Source organism: Urocitellus parryii, chromosome 15, assembly GCF_045843805.1.
Source record: "Urocitellus parryii isolate mUroPar1 chromosome 15, mUroPar1.hap1, whole genome shotgun sequence".
NCBI classification, from domain to species: domain Eukaryota; kingdom Metazoa; phylum Chordata; class Mammalia; order Rodentia; family Sciuridae; genus Urocitellus; species Urocitellus parryii.
The window spans coordinates 20410091-20433183 of record NC_135545.1 but is presented as its reverse complement, the minus strand read 5'-3'; the positions used below and the strand labels follow the sequence as shown (position 1 = coordinate 20433183).

At 45.0% G+C, this 23093-nt stretch overlaps 1 protein-coding gene across 1 annotated transcript in view; it reads left to right on the top strand.

Annotated features, from left to right (window-relative positions):
• Window positions 1–21765, top strand: part of Znf536 (zinc finger protein 536) — a 165609-nt gene extending 143844 nt beyond the window's left edge. Inside the window, exon 4 of the mRNA XM_077792817.1 lies at window positions 21521–21765. Coding sequence (XP_077648943.1) covers window positions 21521–21765 — 245 coding nt within the window. The remainder of the gene's footprint in view (window positions 1–21520) is intronic.
• The last annotated feature ends 1328 nt before the right edge of the window (window positions 21766–23093 follow it).

Sequence of the window (23093 nt, the reverse complement as noted above, 5' to 3'; positions counted from 1 at the left end):
TGGGGAGAATTTGTCCTTTACTGCAGAATTTTATTTGGCACTATTTACTTAAATATGGTCTGTTGATAATTCCTCGTCACACAAAAGGGAAATCGGTGGTTGAATCCTTTATTATGCACTTGATCTTAGCCAAAAGGGCGAGAAGTGATAAATCCCTTATTATAAATAATCACTGTCTATCTTTCAGTGCAAATTCAAGGGCACATCGCCTTCAACCTACCAGTTCAATTAAAAAGGTATATTTACTGTTGATGTGTATAATGTCTATATCTTGGGGAAAATAGGAAGACTTCACAAACAAATCAAACTATCAAAAAAAAAAAAGGAACATGCATATTAGGAATTTGGGCATCCATTTTGATGGGCACTTTTCAGGACACATGGTGTATAAAAATACATGCAAATATTTATATCTATTTTCGTAGGATAGGCTTAGTATTTTATTCTGACCTTTGGATTTAAATTTTTAATTTAATTTTTTTTGGTTTTTATTTCCATGATTCTTGTAGACAGTGACAATTACGTGTTTTCTTCAGACATGCGATTTTGTTGAATGCACTAGAGGCAAAAGATTGATTTTATTATGTGTATAGGAAGCTAGTAGTGTTTTACTTTATTATTTTTTTTTTAAGAGCATAACAATGTGTTTATGGTTGCCAGGAAAGTGAAGGCAGCAGAACAACCATGTCCAAGTTTAAAATTCATTCTGAGGATTAGACGCCCAGCAAATATGTAGATTAAAGATGGGAGGACAGAGCCCATGTCAGTTCAATGCACCCCAGCTCTCTCCCGCCCTGGGTTACACAGGGGGCCCAGCAAGTGTCTGAAGAATGGATGTTCACGTTTGTTCTAGGTTAATAACTCAGGTGACCAAATCCTTTCCCTCCTCCCACCCAAGCCCAGAATTTGGAATTTATACATTTCATTGTTATGTGTGTTTTTGAATCCTTGCTTTGCAGAAAAGTGTGTGCTTGAGGACTCTTTGTTCTGTGTATCAAGGGACTTTTTTAAATGTCAGCTGAGTTTGGGCTGCTGTGTCTAATAAACCTCCTTAGGGCTTAAGATGCACTTTCCCAAATTTTCATCAAGAGTATCACTCACTGAGTTATGCACATCCATCATATTTTGAGAGTCTTTTATAGAATATTCTTAATACAGCATGTGAATGCATATTGACAATTGCTGGCACTTTTATATATTCCACGATACACATTTATCTGTTATGGATCCATAATAGCAAATGTGTAGTAAAAAGCTATATCAAAAGGCAGTTATCCTGCATGCATAAAATGCTCTCACTTGGTTGCTTTAATTTTCTTACTACAGCCTCTGAAACCTCCACTTTATACTGATGGACTTCAATATATCATTTAAGTGTGTACCTGAGAAGAAGCAACACATATCCAAGGCTAGTGGCAGCTCTGCTTTGGAGCAAGATCAGCACATGGGGCTGCACATAGCTGCCCCCTGTTCTCCCCAGAATGAAGAAATATTTTGGTTGGAGTGATGGTGGCCAGAACCTCCAGGGACATTGGCCTCTGATGAATAACAGCAGCTGAAATTTATGATGATAGCTATAGATGAGGTCAGCCCTGTCTACTCCATGCTCTGTGCTCCATGCTAAGGACCCCGTTTCGCCTAGCCATGCTGTCTGAGAGAGGCACTAGCATTCACTTCTTTGATAAATGGGGAAACTGAGGCTTTGGGAATCTGAAGGAGCCTGCTCAAGGTCATACATCCAGGTGCAGGAGTTAGAGCTGTTTGCCCTGAACAGCCTGCTCAAGGTATCCTCTGTGTTGCTGGAACCTGTTTGCCCATGATTGGACTAATTTTGGGCTTTATCCTAACACTGGATACTAACTATTCTGTTCTTTTGAAGAATCAATGAGATGATGATCCTTGTACAGTACTTGAGCACAAAACCCAAAAAAATGATGCGGAGGGAGGGAGGGGCATGTGACAGACAGGCACATGCCCCCACCCATAACAGAAACTTTCTCTTTGAAAAAGAGATTCATTTCTTCTTTCCCTTTCCAATTTTAAAAAATCTATTTTAGGAGAGAAAGGAGTTTGGAAAATTCACTTATTTGGGTTAAGATTTCTGAGTACCTGGGATTACTTTTGTGATAACATGGTTATCACAAAGGAAATAAAAATTAGGAGATTTCCTCTGAAAGAAAGCTAGCTCCCGGCTTGGGAAGGTGCCTGCATGTCCCTTTGTGTTTTCAATGCCCAGCGAGTGCAGAGCCACTGGGCAGCCCTCAACTTCCTGGGGCAGCTTCCCAGGCCCTGTGTTCTGTGAACTCTTGTGTGCAAAGGCTCTTAGCGAATTATAAAGTTTGATGCATGTGCATGTAAGAGAAGGCAGTGATAGCAATAGTGAAAAGAAGAAGAACAGAATAGCCATCCATGCTTTCTACCTGGGACTGAAACACACAGAGTTCTGTTTCACTGCTAGCTACCCGAAGAGGGAACTTAGTGTGGCTTGTCGTTTGTCATCTTGTGTTTAAAAAAACAAAACAAACATCTGGTTGTTTGAATGCTAGTGAGCTCCTCTTCTTCCTCCCTCCACTGCCACCTCCCTACCCCCCCATCCCCGCACCCAGGTTTCAGCCAAACTTCCCCGTCCTAGTTGACTTCAGGTAAGTGGGGGCTGCAAAACAATCTCGCATTCAGGATGCTCCAGTGGACATCCTTGAGATCTCTCCAGTAGTTTCGCCATAGAAATGGCCACCTATAGTGTACATTTGTGATTGGGAACAAACACCAGTAAGATTGGGTCACTGTCACATAAGAGGAGAGAAGAGCATTCCTATCAAGGGACCCAAGGCAGACTCAAGTCCTACAGAGGTTAGGGAGCATTGAAGTCTGCTGGACCCTGGGAGGAAGCGTCTGGAAAGGGGCTTGAATCTGAATAATTAAACTTGCAATGAATTTGGTAATGAAGCCTCATTTAGTTCACATTCAGGTCTAGTCTCTCTCTCTCTCTCTCTCTCTCTCTCTCTCTCTCTCTCTCTCTCCTCCCTCTGTAACGACGACGTGTCTATTTTGAGACTCAGGAAAGAAATGCTTCCATTTGCAAAGTACATGTTTGTTGGGTTGTTTATTAATAATCATGCAAAGTTTTCCATTGGGTTCTTTGACACCACATTGCTGCCTCCTCTTCAAGCAGGAACTTGGAGGCTCTTGGTGGTTTGGAGAGGCGGCTTTTGGAGTCAGATGCCCCTGGTCTCAAACACTACTGCCCTGATTTCTGTTTGATCTTGTATCTCAGTTTCCCCATCTGCGAAATGGGAGGATCATAAGAACAGGACCTAACTTCCAGGGTTGTCTGAGGGCTAAATGAGATGCTTTGTCATAGCCTGGCACCTCATCTGCCATCCCACTCTGGAAACAAAGAGTAAGGAGTGTGTGCTAAAATATGTACCCACTGCAAATAAAAAAAAATATTTTTTTTTTCCTTTTCAGTGATGCTCACTCCTTCTTTCTCTACCGTTTTAGTAAATCATCTTGGAAGGAATTTCATAGCTTGAGTAAAGACACTGGCTAACTATTATGAGTGGTTTATGGCCCGTGGGTCAGTGAGACTTTTCCTAACAGTCTGAGCTGGGAAAGGTATTAGGACATGCTGGAGGGAGGGCAGGAGGTGGGAGGGAGACTAACTTGGGCAGACTGGATGCCTCCTAAACACCCTCTCGCATATCCTCAGGCAGATGTTGAGCAGGCTGATTAGCAGGATCTTTCTGCATTGGTCCTGGGGTCTGCTTAGGAGCCCACCTCCCCTCTCTCCCAAGCACATAGGCAGGCCAAAGGAGACAGACTTTTCATCTGGGCCAGTTGTCCCCAAAGGTCTGTGTCAGGGGTGAGCGTGGGGGTGGGGGTGGGGGAAGTCTGTGCCTGCTGGGATCCCAGGCCAAATGTAATAGGAAGATCCGGATAATAAAAATCTACTTGTCACTGGGACATTCCTCAACTGTTAGCAATCAATTTGAGGGGTGAGGGTGAGGGGGTGGTGGTGGGAAATACCAGGGGACATCAAAGAGGGTCTCACTCCCAGACTCTGCTCTGTTTCAAGGCTCTGTAATTTGGGAAGGTTGTGTGCTAAATAATTTGTGAGCCTCCAAACACGCAGGTTATTGTTTGTGGACAGATGGCACATCGCATTTTATCGCTTTTCCTTCTGTGGGTCCTCATATGCGGGACTGATGTGCATTCTGAACTCTTTGTCTCCTTGCTAAAATCTCTAATCTAAAACAGGCAATCAAGCACAGAGGCAGGGCTTCAGAAGCCATAATCAGAGTTTTAAAAGCAAAGGGAAAAAAAAAAAAAAAAAGGCGGGGGTGGGGTGGGGTGGGAGGGGGAAAGCCAGAAATCCAACTGCATTTAGGAGGCAGATGTGTTTGCAGAGAACAGGAGAGGTTACCAGGGTATTAAAAGTGTGTCCGCCGTGAAAGGGATTCTGCAAAGCAGAGGGAGGGAAAGAGCCACCCCGCGGTGGCAGGCACCCAGCACCGCCTGACATCACCCCCCCCCACCCCTAGAGTGGCCTCTGTCCGCTTCTGTGTCCAGAAACTGGGGGTCTTTGTCTCTGCAGGCGGTCCTGGTCAGGCCTGGGAGGGCCCCCTCTTGGAGCTGTGGCCGCCCTTACAGTTAAATCATGTTGATATACAGGAAGGAAATGAAATAGACGAACTCGCTCCTCTTTTCTTCCTACGGATTTTTCTTTTTTATTCTGAAGATAGAATTACTGTTTGTAAGCATCTGAAAGTCATTAGAGGCCCTGCAGTCTGTCAGGTGTCGACGCAAGAAACTGCTGAAACCAAACGGGTGCCCGCACCGAGGGCTGGGAATTTGTCATGTGCTGATGAGCAGTTATAATAATATATGAGCAAATCACAAGCATTCTGCAAATTAATCAAATTTTTTTTCCCCCTTCTCCCTTGTCTCTGGGAGAGTGGCTTTGCAGGCAGACGTAGGTGAAGCAGTTTTACTCACAGATGGTCGATCTGGCATCAGATGGAATTTATATAACAGTAATTCTGATTCCCTGCCAAAGTAGCAGTGAACACACCAGGGAGATTGTAGAAGGCAAGTCATGTGGTTTTGCTGAGGTTGTTGTGGGAAGTTTAAGGGGGGAAATCTCAAATTCTCCTCTTTGCCTTTACTGTTTTTGCCTGAAGGGCCAGAAACTGTACGCCATTCTGCCATGGGCGAAATCCGTCACATCTCTTCTTGTGACTTGCGCTGAAAGAGTGCTTCGCAGCTGTTGGAACGGCTGGCGGTGACAGAGCCCCAAGACCCCTGATCCTTGCTCGCTCCTTACAAGATTTAAAGGGGATTGGGTTCAGGAGGTGGCTGCCCTACACGCTCCAAGGAGGGAGCTCTGCCTCCTCCTGCCTGCTGCCTGCGCTTACCCTCCTGCTCCCGGAGGCCCAGCTAAACCTACGAGGGCTTTTCTTTTCAAGTGTTTTATTAAATGAAGAGTCTAACAACCCTCACTTTAATTACACACGGGCTCCGTTTATAATTCCTCTGGATTTATTCAAGTAGTTGAAAACGATGGTGCTGGTGATTAAACCGATCATCTTAGTTTAGCAGCTACAAAACCTGGGAGTGGGTTAGTGTGTAAGTGTGCAACGGGGTGCCGGTGTGTGCCGGCACATGGGTGCTTGTTCTGAGGCCTCTGACACGCCCCCTGCACCCTGGCCCAGCTTCCTTCTCCCTTGGGAAACCGTGTCTGGCACGGGATAAAGGGGTACACAAATTGGCCCCTTTGGGGCAGCACATTGAGAGACCTGCTCTCAACTGCAAGGTGCCTTTCCCTCTGCAGAAGGGAAAGTAATACCAAGATGGCGTGGAGACTGCATTATGCAACAAAGTCCTGCTGCTGTGGGCTCTTTTTTTTTTTTTTTCCTAATGTAAAGCCCTGCCCATTTGTTTTGGTTTACGTGACTACAGAGAAATAAGTGGATTAGACGGAAACTTTAGCATGCTTCATTGCAGCTGGGTGCCGACATCTGTCATTCCTCAGCCATATTCCAGATCATGCCAGCCAGAGAAAGCAAAGTCTGACACCTTTGATTTTTTAGAGAGAGCCTTTTATAGGGGGGAAAAAAGAGAAGAAAGGAGTAGCATTTCCTTTGTGACTTCATGAAAGAAAAAAAATAAAAACACCTCTCTTCCAGGCTTCCTTTTATTTATTTATTTTTGGGCATGTGGCACTCAGCCACGGCTGAAGGCTGGAAAGTTTAGGCTTCCATCTTCCCTTTCTTCTTTGTAATTTTTCTATTGTTCACGGTACCAATTTGTTGAATGGGGCACGATAAAAAAGTAGCTGCTTTCAATTAATCCATGTGCCTGTCTGTATGGATCTATACCTCGGGTACCGAGGGTTGATGTTGGTTCCTTTTTGGAAAAGAGGGATGTGCGATTCTCTCCCTCACACATAAAACTCTCATTAACACCACACAACAGCACTGGATTTTGATGGCGTGTGCCTGCTCCCACAACACTATCTTTGGTGAGATGCTCTCTAACCCATAGGCACCTCCACCTCCTAAGAAACGCACTCATGTTTTTATGAAAGATATGGGTAGATAGCGGATTACCCGCAGATAATCTTGGATACCAGCTTTTAGTGCACTGATATTTATTTACCGAAAGGATTGTGTGCCCCCACCCGAGTCTGTGCCAGTGCGACACAGCGCGAACAGCACACCCTTGGCACGAGTGGAGTTCCGATATTGGCCCCCCTCCCATATTTAAATTGTACAATAAAACAGAAAGTACAATTAAAGGCTGATGTGTTCATTTTAAGCGACACAATGGAAAACAGGAAACCATTGAACCAGCGGAGACCACCCACTTGTTTATTTCGCAGGGTGTGTACCGGAATGCAACCCATCTGCTGAATGAGAAAACACACAAAAGCCGCACCCAGCTTCCCTACCCCACCCCTGAGTAAGGTGAGACGTGGGTTTGGGAGACTGGAGAGATTGAGAACTCTGATGCCCTCCGGTTCCCAGCTGGAGATGGCCAGGGGTATAGTGAGCCAAGGGGCAAGAGGGTGCCAGGCACCGAGTTCCAGGAAGCAGGAGGAACCGGGACCTAGCTCCACAGTGACTGCCTCTGGGAAGATCTTGCCAGACCTCTGAGTTTTTAAGAGAAACTGGAAATCTACATTTCTATGTGAAATCTTTTTGTTTTTAAACATTGAGGGTGCATTATAATTAAAAAAAAATAAATAGTGTTGGGGACAAAAAAAATTGTGTGTTAACTTCCAGCTTGTGACCTCTTAGGAGAATGGGTGTTCAGTGTAGTGGTGGGATCCATGGTACTGCCACTTGACCACTGCATGGGACAATCTGTGGGCTGTGGGGACTCAGGTCAGAGTGGGTGGTGCCATGCCAACTCTCCCCAGGAAGTGGTGGAGTTGGAGGGTACCGTGGCCAGGAAAGAGCAGAGTTCATGGAGCTGTGAGTGGGAAACTGAGCCTTGCTGTAGGAAACAGAGGAAAATGCAAAGCCATCCAGTGAGCCAAGGTGCACCTGAATATGGCCATGACCTTCAGCACTCCTGGAGAATGACAGGCAGAGTATGGCAGCATTAAGGAGACATGGAACACTTAGATTTTCTTGGAGAAGCAATTAGCAGGAGAGGTGGGGCGTTCTACCTACCAGCACCAGCAAGGACCGGCAGCAAGCAGAGGAGGGTCCTGCTTGATCCTAAGGGATGGCCTGTGCTGAGGAAGGAAGTCTAGTTCAGGGTGAAGGGAAGCAAGGTGCAGATGTGTGCTCCCCACTTGATCGGGAGCTAAGATTCTCCTGACCAAGGTCAGGGCTGCCTTGTTGGGGCTCAGTCTCTCATCTCCCACCTCAGGATGTCTCCCGGGTTCTTGTAAAAGTGAAAATTTGGGTTGGGCAGGGGAAGTCACTCACCAAATCCACATCCTGTGAAGCCCTCTGTGAGCAGTCCTTAAAGGACATAATGAAGTGCCTAATTGTGTGGTGCATTAGGTAAGTGCTTCAAGGAGGAGTCAGGATTTTGGCAAGTCTCACTGGAAGGAGATTTTGGGGCTGGAAGTAGGCAGGTTTGGAGCAGGAGTGGCAAGGTGCATTAGGCAGGAAGGATTTTCCATTTGGAAAGCCATGCAGAGGAGTCAAGATGGATGTGGGCGAAACAAGGAGCCATCGAAGGTTTTAGAGAGGAGGGGTGGACACAAGCACACATGGGATTTGGGGAGTTGGCTTGGAAGGTGCTCTGCATCCTCTGGCACTGTGGCTTTGAGATGGGCTGTCGACCCAGTGAGCCTCATGGTGCCCAGAGGACAGTTCACACAGGGCAGGACTGGCTGTCACTGCTGCTAAATTCCCTCCGTCCTCATGGCCTGTCTTGTTGCGCAGGGACTTCAGATAACTGTGTTTATCCCAGTATCCCTAAGAAGGGGGGATGTGGGTATTTTTCTGCCATTTTGAGTACCGCCTTAATAATTTTTACTTAATATTTAAAAATTGATTTATTAAAAACTTTTTTAAAAAATCCTTTATTTATTTATTTTAGTGATAATAATATCCAAGTCTGATTCACTAGCGTTTTTTCCTAAGGCTATTAAATTAAGAAGAATTCTGCTTCCTTCCATTTAAAATCTCCCTTCCCAGTGCAGTGTTACAGCCCCCCCCCCCCCAATATTGGGAGACAGAAGACAGTCTCTGCCTGTGGGAGGGGGGCTGCCAGCCCCTGTGCTCCCAGGGTTCCTCTCACATTGGGGCCACTGTCCTCTCACTTTGGCCTCTCCAGCATTTCTTTCTGGATTAAATGCGCTCACCCAGAGACAAACTCTGGGTATCATTAGAGTATTATTATATTACACATCTAAAAATCTTCAAAAAAGGAAAGTAAGTTCATCGACCCTTTGAAGGTTATTTAATGATAAACATAAATGCTTTCATACAATCCAGGGGATGATTTAAGATCCTGGATCAATAGCGGCTGTTGAGCGCTCGCTGCCGGGGCGGTGGACTGACCACCCAGGCAGGCCGGTGCCTCCAAGGACCACAGCAGCCTGGGGCAGACAATAGACATGGGAGGCCAAGCCCATAAGGTGTGGCCCCAGCCTGGGAAGGAAGTCACCAAGGAAGGTGGCCTCCCTGAGCCCAGGCCAAGGAAGGGCAGGAAGCCCCTGGGCTGTGTGTGAGGTAGGACAGGGGCTGAGCTGGGCCCCACACCCTACCAGCCGCCCACTAGAGACGCTCTCTTCAGACCCCTCCTGGAATCTGTCTTCCTCCAGGCATGCATATGCACTCAACTTGAACCTGAAGCTACAGGGAGACAGTAAATCACAGTAGGCTAAACTCTGGCTGCAGACCGAAGCTAGGCTCCGCCATTCTTTGGCTTTGGGGTCCTGGACAAACGTGCAGCCTCTCAGAACCTCGATGTCCCTATTTGGCAAGTGGAGATTCTAACATTTGACTTAAGCACTGTCAGAGGAATCAAAATGTGCATAGATCATGGCTCCCGTGTCATAGGCACTTAATAATGAGAGTATCTTGATACCCATCAATCGTCATCTATTAAATGTTTATGTCACCTTTTCACCAGGCCACGCATTGACCAAGCATTAACACCTGTTCTCATTTAAACCTCACAACAAACAGCTCTATGCCCAAGCTATTATGATGATGACCATTTTATAGATAAGAAAACTGAGACTCAGAAAAATTAAAGAGCATACACAGCCCAGAAGAGACACAGGTGAGGTCTGAGTGTGGCTGTGTGAGCTGAGACTCAGCCAGTCCTAACCACCATGCTTGAGTCATAAATGATGCAGGGTCCCAGTTGGGCCCTGAGATAGTGGGCCCAGCTGGGAGTCCATGGGCTTCTTCCTTCTGCTGAATTTTAAGTGTCACCCAGGAAAGTTAAGAGCCGCCGACTCGTGTCTGTGACATTGGGATCATTCTCAGTTCTGGCCATCTCCCTGTGTGGGGTGTTGGGATCTCCCTATTCACTGCAAATCAACCAGATTCACTTTTTAAGAAACTTTAAAAAGTAATTTTTTAAAAACATTTTAGCATGGATTTGGGTTTACCAAAGAGTTGCATAGGTAGCACAGAGAATTCCCATATGTCTCCCAGCCAGTTTCCCCTATTATTAACATCTTACATTAGTACAGTACATTTGTCACAATTAATGAACCAATATTGATACATTGCTATTAAGCAGAGTACATATTTTATTCATATTTCCTTACTTTTTACCTAATGTCCTTTTCCTGCTCCAGGATCCCATCCAGAGACCATATTGCATTAGTTGTCAGGTCTCTCTTTGGGCTCCTCTTGGCTGTGACAGTTTCTCAGATTTTTCCTGCTGTTGATGACCTTGACAGATCAGAAGAGTGTTTTGCAGAATGACCGGCTATTGCAATTTCTCAGGATTGGACTGAAGTTACGGGTTTAGGGAAGAAAGATGATAGAGGTGATGTGCTCTTCTCAGATCAGATCAAGGGTGCCCACCATCAACATGACCCTGGTCACCTGGCTGAGGTGCTCTGGGTCAGGTTTCTCCACTGTCAAGTTACTCTGTGCTCCCTTTTCACACTATGCGCTTTGGAAAGAAGTCACCATGTGCAGCTCATGCTTCAGAAGGGAGAACACATGCTCCACCTCCTCCAGGGGTAGTAGCTACGTGGATTACACAGAATGCACAGGGCATTTGATTCTGCTCTCCTGTGTATTGACTGATTCAATCAATCATTGATGTCCGTATGATGTGTGGATTTGTTTTTTTTTTTTTGGGGGGGGGGCGGTTATGATTTGACACATCATCTACTTTCTCACTTAAATTGTTCCAGCTTTGAGCTTCGGGGAGATCTTCAGTTGTTTCCTTGCCATTTTGAAATACACATCAATGTGTGCCTTTTTTTTAAAAAAAAAATATATATATATATATATATATATATATATATATATATATGACATATATATGATACATATGAGATAAGAAATTATATGCATATATGTACAATTTCTTATTTTCCAGGACAAAATATTCCGGAATTATTTTGTACATTACCTGCTAAGCCCTAGAATCAGCCATTTCTCTGAAGAGTCTTTTTATTTATTTATTTATTTATTTATTTATTCATTCATTCATTCATTTATTTATTTTTGCAGTGCTAGGGATTTAACTCAGGGCTTTGCTCCTATTAGGCAAGCACTCTACCACTGAACTATATATAGCTTTTTTTAAAAAAAAAAAAAAATATATATATATATATATATGTTTTATTTGAAGTAAGGTGTTGCTAAGTTGCTCAGTCTGGCCTTGAACCTATGATTCTCCTGACTCAGCCTCCTGTGTAACTGAGAGTATAGATGTGTGCCACTGTGTCTGAACTTTTTTTTTTTTTTTTTAGAGTGGTACTGGAAATCAATGTCATAACTACTAGACCCTCTCGGTTGATAAACAAGGAAAAATATGCATGTATATTAATCCCTCTCTTCAAACCTATCTATATTCCATATATTAAGCCAAACATGAGTTAACAGTGATGTCTCTAATCTATTACCACCCGGATCAAAATTCACTTTTAAAATAAGTACCTTTTTTTGAGTAGCCTTTTAAATTAAAACCCGAATCACAGGAAATTTAAAACCTAAAATTATTTGTACTAAGGATATTCCAGAGTGTTTTAGCATCTTTGATTAGATGGATGAATATTTTTTAAAAAAACTGAAAACATAAATTATGTACCTGATTGGAACCATTCATGCCTATTTGGAATTAAGGAAATTAAAAAAGAGGTCTAATATATGCAATTGAGAAAATGGCTCTTTATGTAGGCCTGGTTGGTACTTGTTTATGTACATTCTTACTGATCTCATTGCCCCTGCTGGCCTCGTGAACCTGGGAAAAGATGACTGACGGTCCTGGGCCTCTCAATTTGTAGCTTCAGGGTTAAAGCAGGGAATGTACAAGAAGAAGCAGCAGATGAGGTCTGGGAGGAATTCTAGACCCAGATGGACACCAGACCACCACCGGGCCCATGAACTTGCTGTCACCACCATACCTATGGATTCCTCCCAAGCGGGCAGGTCTACCTATGGGGACCGAATTTCTAACATACCCAACTGGCCCCAGAGGTGAGCCAGTTTTTACCAACCGGCATGCATTTTGCAGATGTCTTTGGTTTTTAGGAATCCAGTGGGCTCTGGTTTGGGTACAGCGGGGAGACCTGGCATTATTAGGAGCTTCCTGGTGCCATATGGAGGCAGCTCCTCCCAAGCTCTGTGTGTGGAAGCTGCCTCTGAAGGTTACTGCCCTCCACCTTTTCACCTGGTCCAATCTAGAAGACAAGGCCATACAATATGGAAGCCGTCTGGAGTAGCTTAGAATACAATTGGCTCTCTAGATCGGCACATCATGGATCAGTGGGTTCTGCGTCTGTGGAGTCAACCAACTGTGGACCAAAAATATTTGGGAAAAAAAATTCCAGAATGTTCCAAAAAGCAAAACTTGATTTTGCCACATGCTGAGCACCATGAATGAAGTGATATCGGAACACGCCTTCCTGCAGTCTCCTGACATTTCACAAACCCTCAGTCTCTCCAGCCCTTCTTGTTTGCACATTGCCGACCTCATATCTGGCTTGTGGGTCCTGTAGTTAGGCCTATGATGGTCCTATGATGGTTGGGTCTGTACTGAACGAGTAAGGACTTTTTTCTCTTGCTATTGTTCCCTAAACAGTACAGCATAGCAACTATTTTTCGAGTACTGAAAGTTGTATTAGGTATTTTAAGTAATCTAGATATGATTTAAAGTATGTGGGAGAATGTAAGTTATATACAAATATAACTGTCATTTTATATAAGGGACTTGAGCAGCCACAGATTTTAGTATCCATGGTGGGAGGTGTCTTGGAGTCAGTCTCTTCCAGATACCCAGAGTCAACTGTACTCCTTGATTCCATAATTCCAATGACGATTTCTCAAGTCCCGGAATTTGATGGGCTTCTGGAGACCACTGGAGTATCCAGTGCCTATAAGGGGAGTGGTATGTGATGACCAAATGGCATCTCTCCATCTCCCCCTCCCTCTCTCTCTCTCTGTCTCTCCCACACACATAAGCATACACACATGCACAATCCACGCCCTTCACGTGTGTTCATGGACTACCTCTGGGAGCACCTTTAGTTCCTAATTAAACATCCCAGTCTGCAGAGAATCCTCTGGAAGGAGGCTGCAGACAGGACAGGAGTGAGCGGCAAGACAAGAATGTGCTTAGAAACTACCCGATCAGAAACCAGTTCACGGTACATCCCCGACTCTGGTCGGTCATTCACTTCCCTGGCCAGCTTTTCCTACGTGGGACACGGGAGGCCCTCTCTGCCAGGCTGCCTCCCTGAGGGCACTTGTCAGGAACCTCCCGCTACTGCGCTTTGAGGAGAGGGCATCGGCACATTCTCACCCAGCAGGACGGATCACCAGGGGCTGGTCACCGACCCTCTCCCCACTCTCTCATCCGTCACCCACACCTGAGGAGGATCCATTAGTTTGGAAAGTCTGGAGGCCCCAAGATGCAGCCCCCATCTCTCCCACGCAACCAGCTGCCCACAGTGTTGAGCTGTAAATGAATGGATGGTCCCCCCAAGGGCAAGAATTTTCCTCTCCCCCTTAGGTGCAGGGAAAGAACAGACATTTCCATCGTACCAAGTAAGAAAAATATCTCGTTTCCCCACTTTTGTTATAAACAATGTACGACTTGCTTTCTCCTTACCCCTCTTGACCCTCCACACTGTATACATATTTATATATTATTCATAGTGGATTAAAAATGAATGTGCTCTTTACCACGGCTCTACGGCGCAGTGACAATACAAATTAACGTATGATGTACTTACTTTTTGCATGGCAGTGATGGGAAATGTTGATGGCCTCAAAGTGAGAGGTAGAGAGAGAAGAGCGAGGGCGGGCGGGCGGGCGGCCAGGGAGGGGGGAATCCATCTGGCACCTTTGAGGGCTCGGGGGCCCTGGCTACAGGCAGATGAGGACCGTCACTTCTTTTCTCCCATGGGATGGGGTCCCACCTTCCCAGGGGGCCTGTGAGCCTGGCACCTGTCCACCTCTCCTCGACCACCTGACCTTTTCCTAGAAACCTGAGCTGATCCCTGGCTTCCTGTCCCTGCGCCCTGGCTCAGGCAGGTCCCTCTGTCTGCAGGAGCACTGGGCTCTCTCCCTTTCCCCTCTCCTGTTGGCTTCTCCTCCATGTTTCTGGACCCGAGAAGTAGGTGATGGACATCTGTTATGTGCCAAGCGTTGTGCTGAGCGGTAACAGCAATAATCAAAGCAAGCAAACTACCCAAGTAAAAGCCCAGCCCCTGACCCTGTAGAACTGACAATCCATCGGGGGATGAAAACAGCCATGATGGCTCTATTTGTTCATCTACTGATAGTTTATTGATTGCTCTACTGATACTCGGGATAGCCTCTCTACTGAGTTTGCTATAATGTGTCTCATGGCCACCTTGGCAGGTTTAGAATCATTAAGGAAGGGCTTCCAGAGGTAGAGGCAGAGCCATGGAGGACCGAAGGATGAGATCACGGGGCATGGAGAATTACAGATTAAAGAAATGAGGAAGGATTATGCAAAGGTCCTGAGGCAGGAAAGAGCATGAAGCATTTGGAGACCCACAAAAGGTGGGGGCTTTGAGGGAGAGGGGAATAGAAGGATGTTCAGGGACCCCATTCCTCCTGGCTGGACTCGCGGAACCCCTAATTACCTCTACCATGTCACAATCGGCATTGTTTCCAAGTGCTGTCTTGGATCTAGCCCCTCACTGTCCTCACCCTGTCCTCTCTGGTTCCTTTAGACTCTGAACCTCTCAGTTTCCCGGAGACCCCAGTCTGAGGCAGTGGCTCAAGGAGAGGCAATCTCTGACGCTTGGACCAAGGCAATTGGGGGCAGTTGGCACCAGAGAGCGGCCCACCAAGGGCTTGTGGGGTCAGTCCTTTAGATGAAAGACAAACCTCTCCTCCCCTAATGGAGCTTAGGTAACAACCTAATGACGACAAGGAAACTGTGACCGTAACAAAGCCACTCTGTCCACGCTCTGTGTAGTTAGTTCTTCACCTCGGGGCTCCCCATGCTGCTCCTGGGAGGTGGTACTAGTCCTCCTCATTTTCAGGGGGTGCAGACCGGAGCCTTGAGAGAGCTAGCTCAAAGCCAGACAGAGGGGAGGGAGACTGAAGTTCAGCCGCAAGCGTCCTACCCACCTCATGAAGGAAGGACAGGAGGGACGTGACCCTCTGAACCCAAGTTCCTTACCAGATCTGACCCTGCCCACTGCCAAGGAGGATGCCCAAAAGAAGGCTAAGGTGCCAGACCCCAAGGCTTTGCATTTAGCCAAAGCTGGAGTGTGGTGCTTCTCAGTGGGGTCAAATTTGGGAGAGGCCATGGTCTTAATGCTACTCTCCAATGGGAAACTGACCAGAGAGCTCCTTATTCCCTTCAGTTCAACCACCATGAAAGACTGTTGGATTCACCTTGTTTTTTTCTTTAAACAGGGATTGAACCCAGGGTGCTTAACCACTAAGCTGCATCCCCAGCCCTTTTAAAAATATTTTATTTAGACCCAGGGTCTCACTAAGTTGCTTAGGGTCTTGCTAAGTTGCTGAGGCTGGCTCTGAACTTACGATCCTCCTGCCTCAGCCTCCAGAGCTGGGATTACAGGTATCACCTTGTTCTTGAATTTTCTTCTGGCTTCTTAGAAACAGACAAACTCTACTAACTCTTTGTTGCCACCTTTAAACCTGGGGAATCACCAATTTGATTTCTAGTCTAACAAGATGGCCCAGGCAACATGGCGGGTATCCCATTATAATGGGATGGGGGAAAATGGCTTCTTTTCTGGCCACAGGATGACCTCTACCCATCTAGAGATCTGATTTCCCCTGGATCCACAGCCACTTCGGTGGAAGGTCAGCAAATTCCCAGCAGAACTGCATGGGTCTCTCCAGCTGCCTGTGGCTTCCGGTGGCCCGACTTCCCCACTCACAGCCACTGGGAACATAATGTGAAGGAGCCCTCGCTCCTGGGGCTCCTTCTCAATCCCTTGCTTATATTCTCTGACCAAAAGCCAACAGACCTCAGTGTCATTGTGTTTGCGCCAATATCAGGGGCTTTACATGCACAGATGGGAACAGAAAAGTTTGAAACTTTTCATCCCGATTTAGCTGGACTCAGAAATGTGTCAAGTGTCCAGAAGTGCTTTGCATAATAACAGCTTTCTGTTTGAGAATCAAGGTTCCCATCACCAAAGGATCAGCCTTTTGCTGAAATTTGATTCTTGGGAGATCAGAATGCTTTCCTCTGGATATATCATGACTTCTCCAATCCCCTTCCCACAGAGGGAACCCCAAGTTTCTTCCCAGCACTTGCTTTTAATTGAGTCTCATGGAAAATTTCCACCAACATCCCAGGAGGATGTGTGTGAGTGTTTAAATAATATATTAATCTATATAACAAAATGCATTATAATTATACACTAAGCAACACGTGTGTATGGATGCATATGTAAATGTTAAAAATAACAGAATTGTATTATAATCATGCATAGATGATGTATTTTGTGTGTGTGTGTGTGTTTTATCCCATGAAAACACATTGTAATCATAATCCTTGTAAGGATTTTGGAGAATTAAAGGATCTGAGCATTTTATATTCACTGGAAATTTGTTCTAAAATTAAATCTTGCAGGTTTGCTGCATCTTAACTTTCTTGTCTGTCCAAAGAAGTGTACATTTCCCCTTGACAGCATTGCCATAAAGCCCCTGTATGAGGATAAACATGCAGAAACAAATGTGAAGAATTGTAGAATGTAGGTCTTTGGGGTCTTGGGGAGCTACTATTATTATCTAAAATGTTTCTACTTACAAGGCATATTATAAGATCAGGATTTCTTATGATTCCCGTATCGCATGGACGTCCTTCTACAAACGCAGGCACGCCTAGCTTTAGATGCATTTACAAATAGATTTCCATCGCACCAAAGTTAAAAAGAAAACCAATTCAATAATGGTTTGACCGCTGAAGTATCCAAATCTGCCAGAATTATCGTACATCATCTTTGACTCTACCAAGAAGTGGAGTTTCAGAATGTAACCATAGGATCAAATCGTGATGAATATTTTAAAATCGATTGGTGGGGAAAAATGTACTAAGTGCTTTTATACCAAGTTGGCCAATTCAAAAAGGCTCTCATTGCAAATAAAGGTGATATCTGAAGTCCTTCGCTGAGTGTGCCAAGAGGCAAGTTGCCTGGCTCCTGGGGAGATAATGTTTGCAGAGAGGGCAGCTTTTCCAAAGGTTGCAGAGTGCGATTCCTAAATGAAGTTATTATTCAGCCATGATGATAGAAAATATAATAAACAGCTTTGGCCGATGAACAGAAACAGCTGAAGAAGGGAAGAGCCTATCTGATCTTAGTGAACTGAGATAGACTCCAACCATCCATGCCTGGGTCATCTGGCTTCATAGCTCAGCTACTCTCGTTGCATCACGGTGCCAAAAGCTTTGACTTTATTTTTAATTTTCATTTACTTATCAATTGGAGTGCTTAACTCCAAAGACGCGTCATCGTGGTGATGTTTTCTACGACCAAATTGTTACCATGATGTTAAATCAAATGGTGGACAGTGTTCTCTCCTAACATGTGAGTTGCCACAGTCAGTTGCCCTTGGTGGGAACATTAGAGTACCATCCATTTGTGAAAGGATTTGGACAAAACCTTAAACAAGTATTTCTTGGGTTTCCTGGCATTTCAGATTTTCCTGATTTTTTTTTTTTAATGATCTTCTATGCCTTAGGTCTCCAGCTATAATTTTGAGCTCTACTTTCTCCTGCTAATTTTTCTTTTAGAAAAACTCAAGTCCTTTCTCAGTAAGAGCTAGACACAGCTTAATGGGCACAGAGATGGCAACTTCATGTATTGATGGTAGAATTCTAGAGGCTCAATATTCTCTCAGAGCTGTTTGGAGCGGAAGACCTCTTGAAACTCACTGGAATCCAAGTTAGCCCTGACTTAGGTCCACTATTCCGGTAGTGAAAATAAGCATGGTTTTCTCTATGCCAGTGCTTCCAACTGGCACTCATCTTCGTCTTTCATCCATTGCTGTAACAAAATCCCTGAGACTGAGTATGCTGTAGAGAAAAAAAAAGTTTATTTAGTTAATAGTTCTGGAGATGTAAGGGCACAGGATTGGCTTCTGTTTGACTCTGTTGTGACTTCTGGCCATATCACAACATGGAAGACAGCATCATGGCATGAGCATGTTCAAGAGGGAGAGAGTCATATGGAAAAATAAGAGCGAAGAGATATTTAGAGGTCAGACTTTCTCCTTTTATAACAACTTGCTTTAACATGAGCTAATCAGGCTCCCTTGAGAACAGCATGAATCTCTTCTGAGGACAGTGACCCCAGGGACCTAACCAGTGTCCCCCAGTCCCCACCTCTTAAAGGTTCAACCACCTCTTGACGTCACCACACTGGGAACTAAGCTTCCAATGCAGGAAACTTTGGGGAACACAATTAGATCCTGTCAGAACCACAGTAGCATCCTAATTCTGCCCTGGGTCTCTGCCCCAATTCCAAGATGGTGACGAACAAGGACCATCTCTATTCCTTGTACAATCCCAGATCTGCACTAGAAATATTAGTTTCAGTTTTCTTCCCCACCCAACCCAGGGCCTTCTCTGCATCTGTGGAGAGGTGACCAAACCCCACGGGCAGATCTGGGTAAGGGGAAAGGCAGGAGAGGAATCCTGCTGGGGAAACTTTCTCTTTCTTGGCCATCATGGCCCAAGTCCTGGCCGCTAATGCTCTGCGTTCCTCTTGCCCTGGTGGGGTGTCAGGGAAAAACCAAAGACAAGTGCATTTTTCTTGTGCTTCATTTTGTTCTTATGTCCAACATCCAAGATGTCTGCACGTTGGCTTATGCCAGTGGGAAAGCTGATCAACTTGAGCCTTGTGTCGGGTACAACGGTGGAAGCAAAAGAAGCAAAAATTCTGCCCCCAAACTTAGAATTGCCTTGAACAAAGACAAGGTGAAGCAGAAAGATAATCATAGTTCAGCTCCCTCCGTGCTGGGTGCTGGGGCATGACTCCTGCCTCAGGAATGCGTGGCCTCTCGGGGGATCCCTATGTATAGACACAGGAGTCCACAAAGCAGGCACCTCGTTGAGCAGAGCCTCAGAAGAGGACTGGGGTTTAGACCTGCAGAGAATGGAAATGACCTTTCAGGGAGAGTGACTCCAGCAAGGTCAAAAAGACCCTTCAGGGGGCTGGGGATGTGGCTCAAGCGGTAGCGCGCTCGCCTGGCGTTCGTGCGGCCCGGGTTCGATCCTCAGCACCACATACCAACAAAGATGTTGTGTCTGCCGAGAACTAAAAAATAAAATATTAAAAATTCTCTCTCTCTCTCTCTCTCTCTTTCTCTCCTCTCTCACTCTCTCTTTAAAAAAAAAAAAAAAAAAAAAAAAAAAAAAAAAAAAAAGACCCTTCAGAATGAAGCCTATTGGCAGAGGCCACCTGTGGGATGAGGAGGATGCTCTAGAAGAGTCTGGAAAGATGATCGGGCTGAACCAGGACTACGCTGGTTACTCCTTTGGGGTAGGATTTGCCATCAAGGATTTGGGTCAAAGAAATCACAGACTGAGCTTCTCCTCCAGTGCTCACTCTGGTGGCCCTGGGGAGGATGGACTGGAGATTGGGAAGTCAGAAGCATGAAGACGTTTCCTGAGACTGCCATGGTCACAGTCCAGGCCAGAGTTGGTGCCTGGGGTACCCAGCTCTGAAGGGGGGATTGAAAAGAGAAGGACTCGACCAGTAGAACAGATGGGTCCTAGAGACGGGTTCGTGTGAAGCAAGAATGCAGCCTTGGGTCCCATTTGGTGGGAAGTTGAGCTCCAACAACCAACATTTGGTGGCTTCTACATTCTCAGGGACAAGACTGTTTTGTTAATCAGACACACAGGATTTATGCTATGACTGTTCTAGAAAAGGGTGCTGACTAGGCTGTTTGGATATTTTCTGGGGTAAATGGTTTGGCCCACATATTTGCTTGTTTATTTTTCTGAGCAAATGAAGTCCAGCTGTGGGTTTTGACCTCTCAGGGGTGGGACAGCGTTCATGAACCCCCCCAGGAGTGGGACATCAACTTCCCAGCATCGGAGGAAATGCCATCAGTCCATTGTAAGTTTCCAAACCAGGTACTTGACCCACAGTTCTTCAAGGCAGCAGAATGAGCTGGGCGTGGTGACACATGTCTGTAATTCCAGTGACCTGAGAGGCTGAGACAGGAGGATCGCAAGTTGGAGGCTAGCCTCAGCAGCTTAGTGAGACTATCTTAAAATAAAGAAAAATAAAATAAGGTTGGGAATGTGTCTCAGTGGTACAGCACACCTGGGTTAGAACCCTAATACAAAAAAAAAAAGGCAGATGTGAGTCTCCTGTGCTCCTGTATAAGGAGGAAAAGCAGAGATCAAACAGGGAGGATTAGGTGGATTGCCATAAGAGTCCTTCTGTTCTAAATTAGAACCTTTCTGGAAGAGTTCCATTTCAGGGGTCACTCTTGAAATCTAACTTCTTTAAAACTCTCACTGGGCCTTGACTATCTGATCAGCCCTGATCGGCCTGGTCACTCCCCTGATACCTTCTGCTGTCTCCCCTGAAAATTCTCAGCTTCTACAAATCCCCCCAGCTCAGCCCTTCCCACCCCTGCCTCAGAGCAAGCTCGGTTAACATCCCTCTCACACTTCACCCTCCAAACGCACTCCCTCGTCATGCTTGCTTTGCTCGTCCATAAAGAGTTCATGGGGAGGATAAGAAAGTGAACTGGTTTTGCATTGAGACCTGAGTCAGTCTCCCAGATGGAGGGATTTACGGTTTTTGTGTTAGAGCCAGAGTCGGCGAAGTATAGTTTGTGGGCCGGATCCGCCTCTGGTTTGTTTTAGTACAGCCGGTGAGCTTGGTGAGAATGGTTTTTACATTAAAAAAAAAAAAAATTTGGAAAAAAATCCCAAATGAGAATATTCCATCACACCCGAAAATTGAATTTCAGTGTCCATCACTAAAGTTTTAACGTTCCATCCATAGAAAAGGTGGGGTAATTTATTTTCTGTTCTGAAAGTACTTACAGAATATCTTTAATTTCACCTCTTTCTTGGCCTAAACTTTTTTTTTTTTTTTTTAATCTAACTCTTTATAGAAAAAAAAAAATGCAGGTATCAGGTGCTTTCTCTTCTTCCCCTAAAAAGTCTGGGTTAAAAACTCTGGGTTTACAATGAAGAGTTATTTTAAATCCTAGTTCATGGGTCGACTGTACCGGTTGCTTTCCTATCATTTCCTATTTGATTTTCAAAAAGCCTTATTAAGAATAACATGACGACGTGTTGGTGATAATGGTCCTTTGAGCGTTGGGGCAGGGAGGTGTGAGCACAGCACTGACCGACCACTTTTTCTCCCTCTTAGGTCACAGGCCTTTCCAGTGCCGCTACTGTCCCTACAGTGCCTCTCAGAAGGGGAACTTGAAGACCCACGTCCTCTGCGTCCATCGCATGCCTTTTGACAACAGCCAGTATCCCGATCGCAGGTTCAAGCGCTCCAGGGTCGACTCGGAGGCTTCAGGGAACTTTGAGGAGCCCGCAGGTCTCAAGGCGGGGAGCTCAGCGGAGCTCACGGAGGAGGTCAGCAAGGGCCAAGAGGAGACCAACTGAGCAGACCTGCTGTACACCGCAATATCATTTTACCCAGTTTTAAGATGATGCATCTCCTAAAAGAGTTTGCTAACTGAATTCCAAGGGGGGGAAAAAAATCATGTACAACCCCCCCGCCCCACTAGTGTATAGAACATTTAAAAAAAATTTTAAAAGATATCTATATATATATTAAAAAAAAAAAAATCCCCCAGCCCTTGAACATGGCTGCTAAACTGTTACCCGGCAACAAGTACTTCCAAACAATGCAGGTAGGAGAAAAGTGATTTCAAAAAAAAAAAAATAATAATAAGAATAAAATAATACGCTTGGTGTCCTTCGAGAAAGCTGGGGTCCCTTCCAACTGGAAAGTCGTCTTTGTCCAAAAATAATGCTCTTAACCGAAAAGCGATACCATCTAAATGATTTAACGTTGCCTTGAAGATGGAAGGGGCTGTGTTTTCGTTGTTGAAAACACCTCTATAATCTGACACCAGCTGCTGCCATTTGCCTAGCACCCTAATGAGATGTGTTGGGAGGCAGCTGCGGTGCCAGTCAGGCTGGAGCGGTCACTGCAGAGAAAAATCAATTCACGTGGTGTCGTTCTGCACTCTGGGAGAAACCTTAGACGGCCCGCAGCCAGCGCCAGGGCTGACCGGCACTGCAGAGGATTGCCATCTTAAATGTGCATTTTAAAAAAAAAAAAAAATACACAGCCAAATGAATCAATGGTCAGGAAGTGTCTGCAGACAATTGTCCATTGCAGGCTTGATGAGTAATTCCTTTTTTTAGATCAAATTGCAGTATTGAGAGACATTTTTTTTTCTTGTTGATTTCTTTTTTTTTTTTTAATTTTGGATGAAGGTTGATATTAAAAAAAATATTTTAAAGGGTATATTATACCAAATGCTGTTAGGAAAATCAGCCAACCCTATCCATAAAAAGTGTCGGTGAGAAATGGCAATTATGTCATAACGGAAAGATTGTCTTTGATTATGATTTTTTAAATTTTACTTGAACTTCGAAGGCTGTTCTGGTCCCCCGTTATCAGATTTTTTTCCCCCGTATGTTAGTTTTTATGAGTGTCGCAGACATGAAGCACGATTTTCTTCTCCAGCAAGCACTTATGAAATAGCTTGTATTAAAATATGAATCTAAACATCCTGCTCTCTATCTCTGATGAAGAAAACTGTTTGAGTTAAAATGTCTGTTTTTGTAAAACAAATGTGTTCTATATTTTTGTAGATTTTAGATTTTTCTACTGATTGGATACTCCAAAATTTTATCAAGTTCTGCACCACACAGAGGGAGATTTTGAGGGTCAACAATAAAACACTCAATTTGTTTTT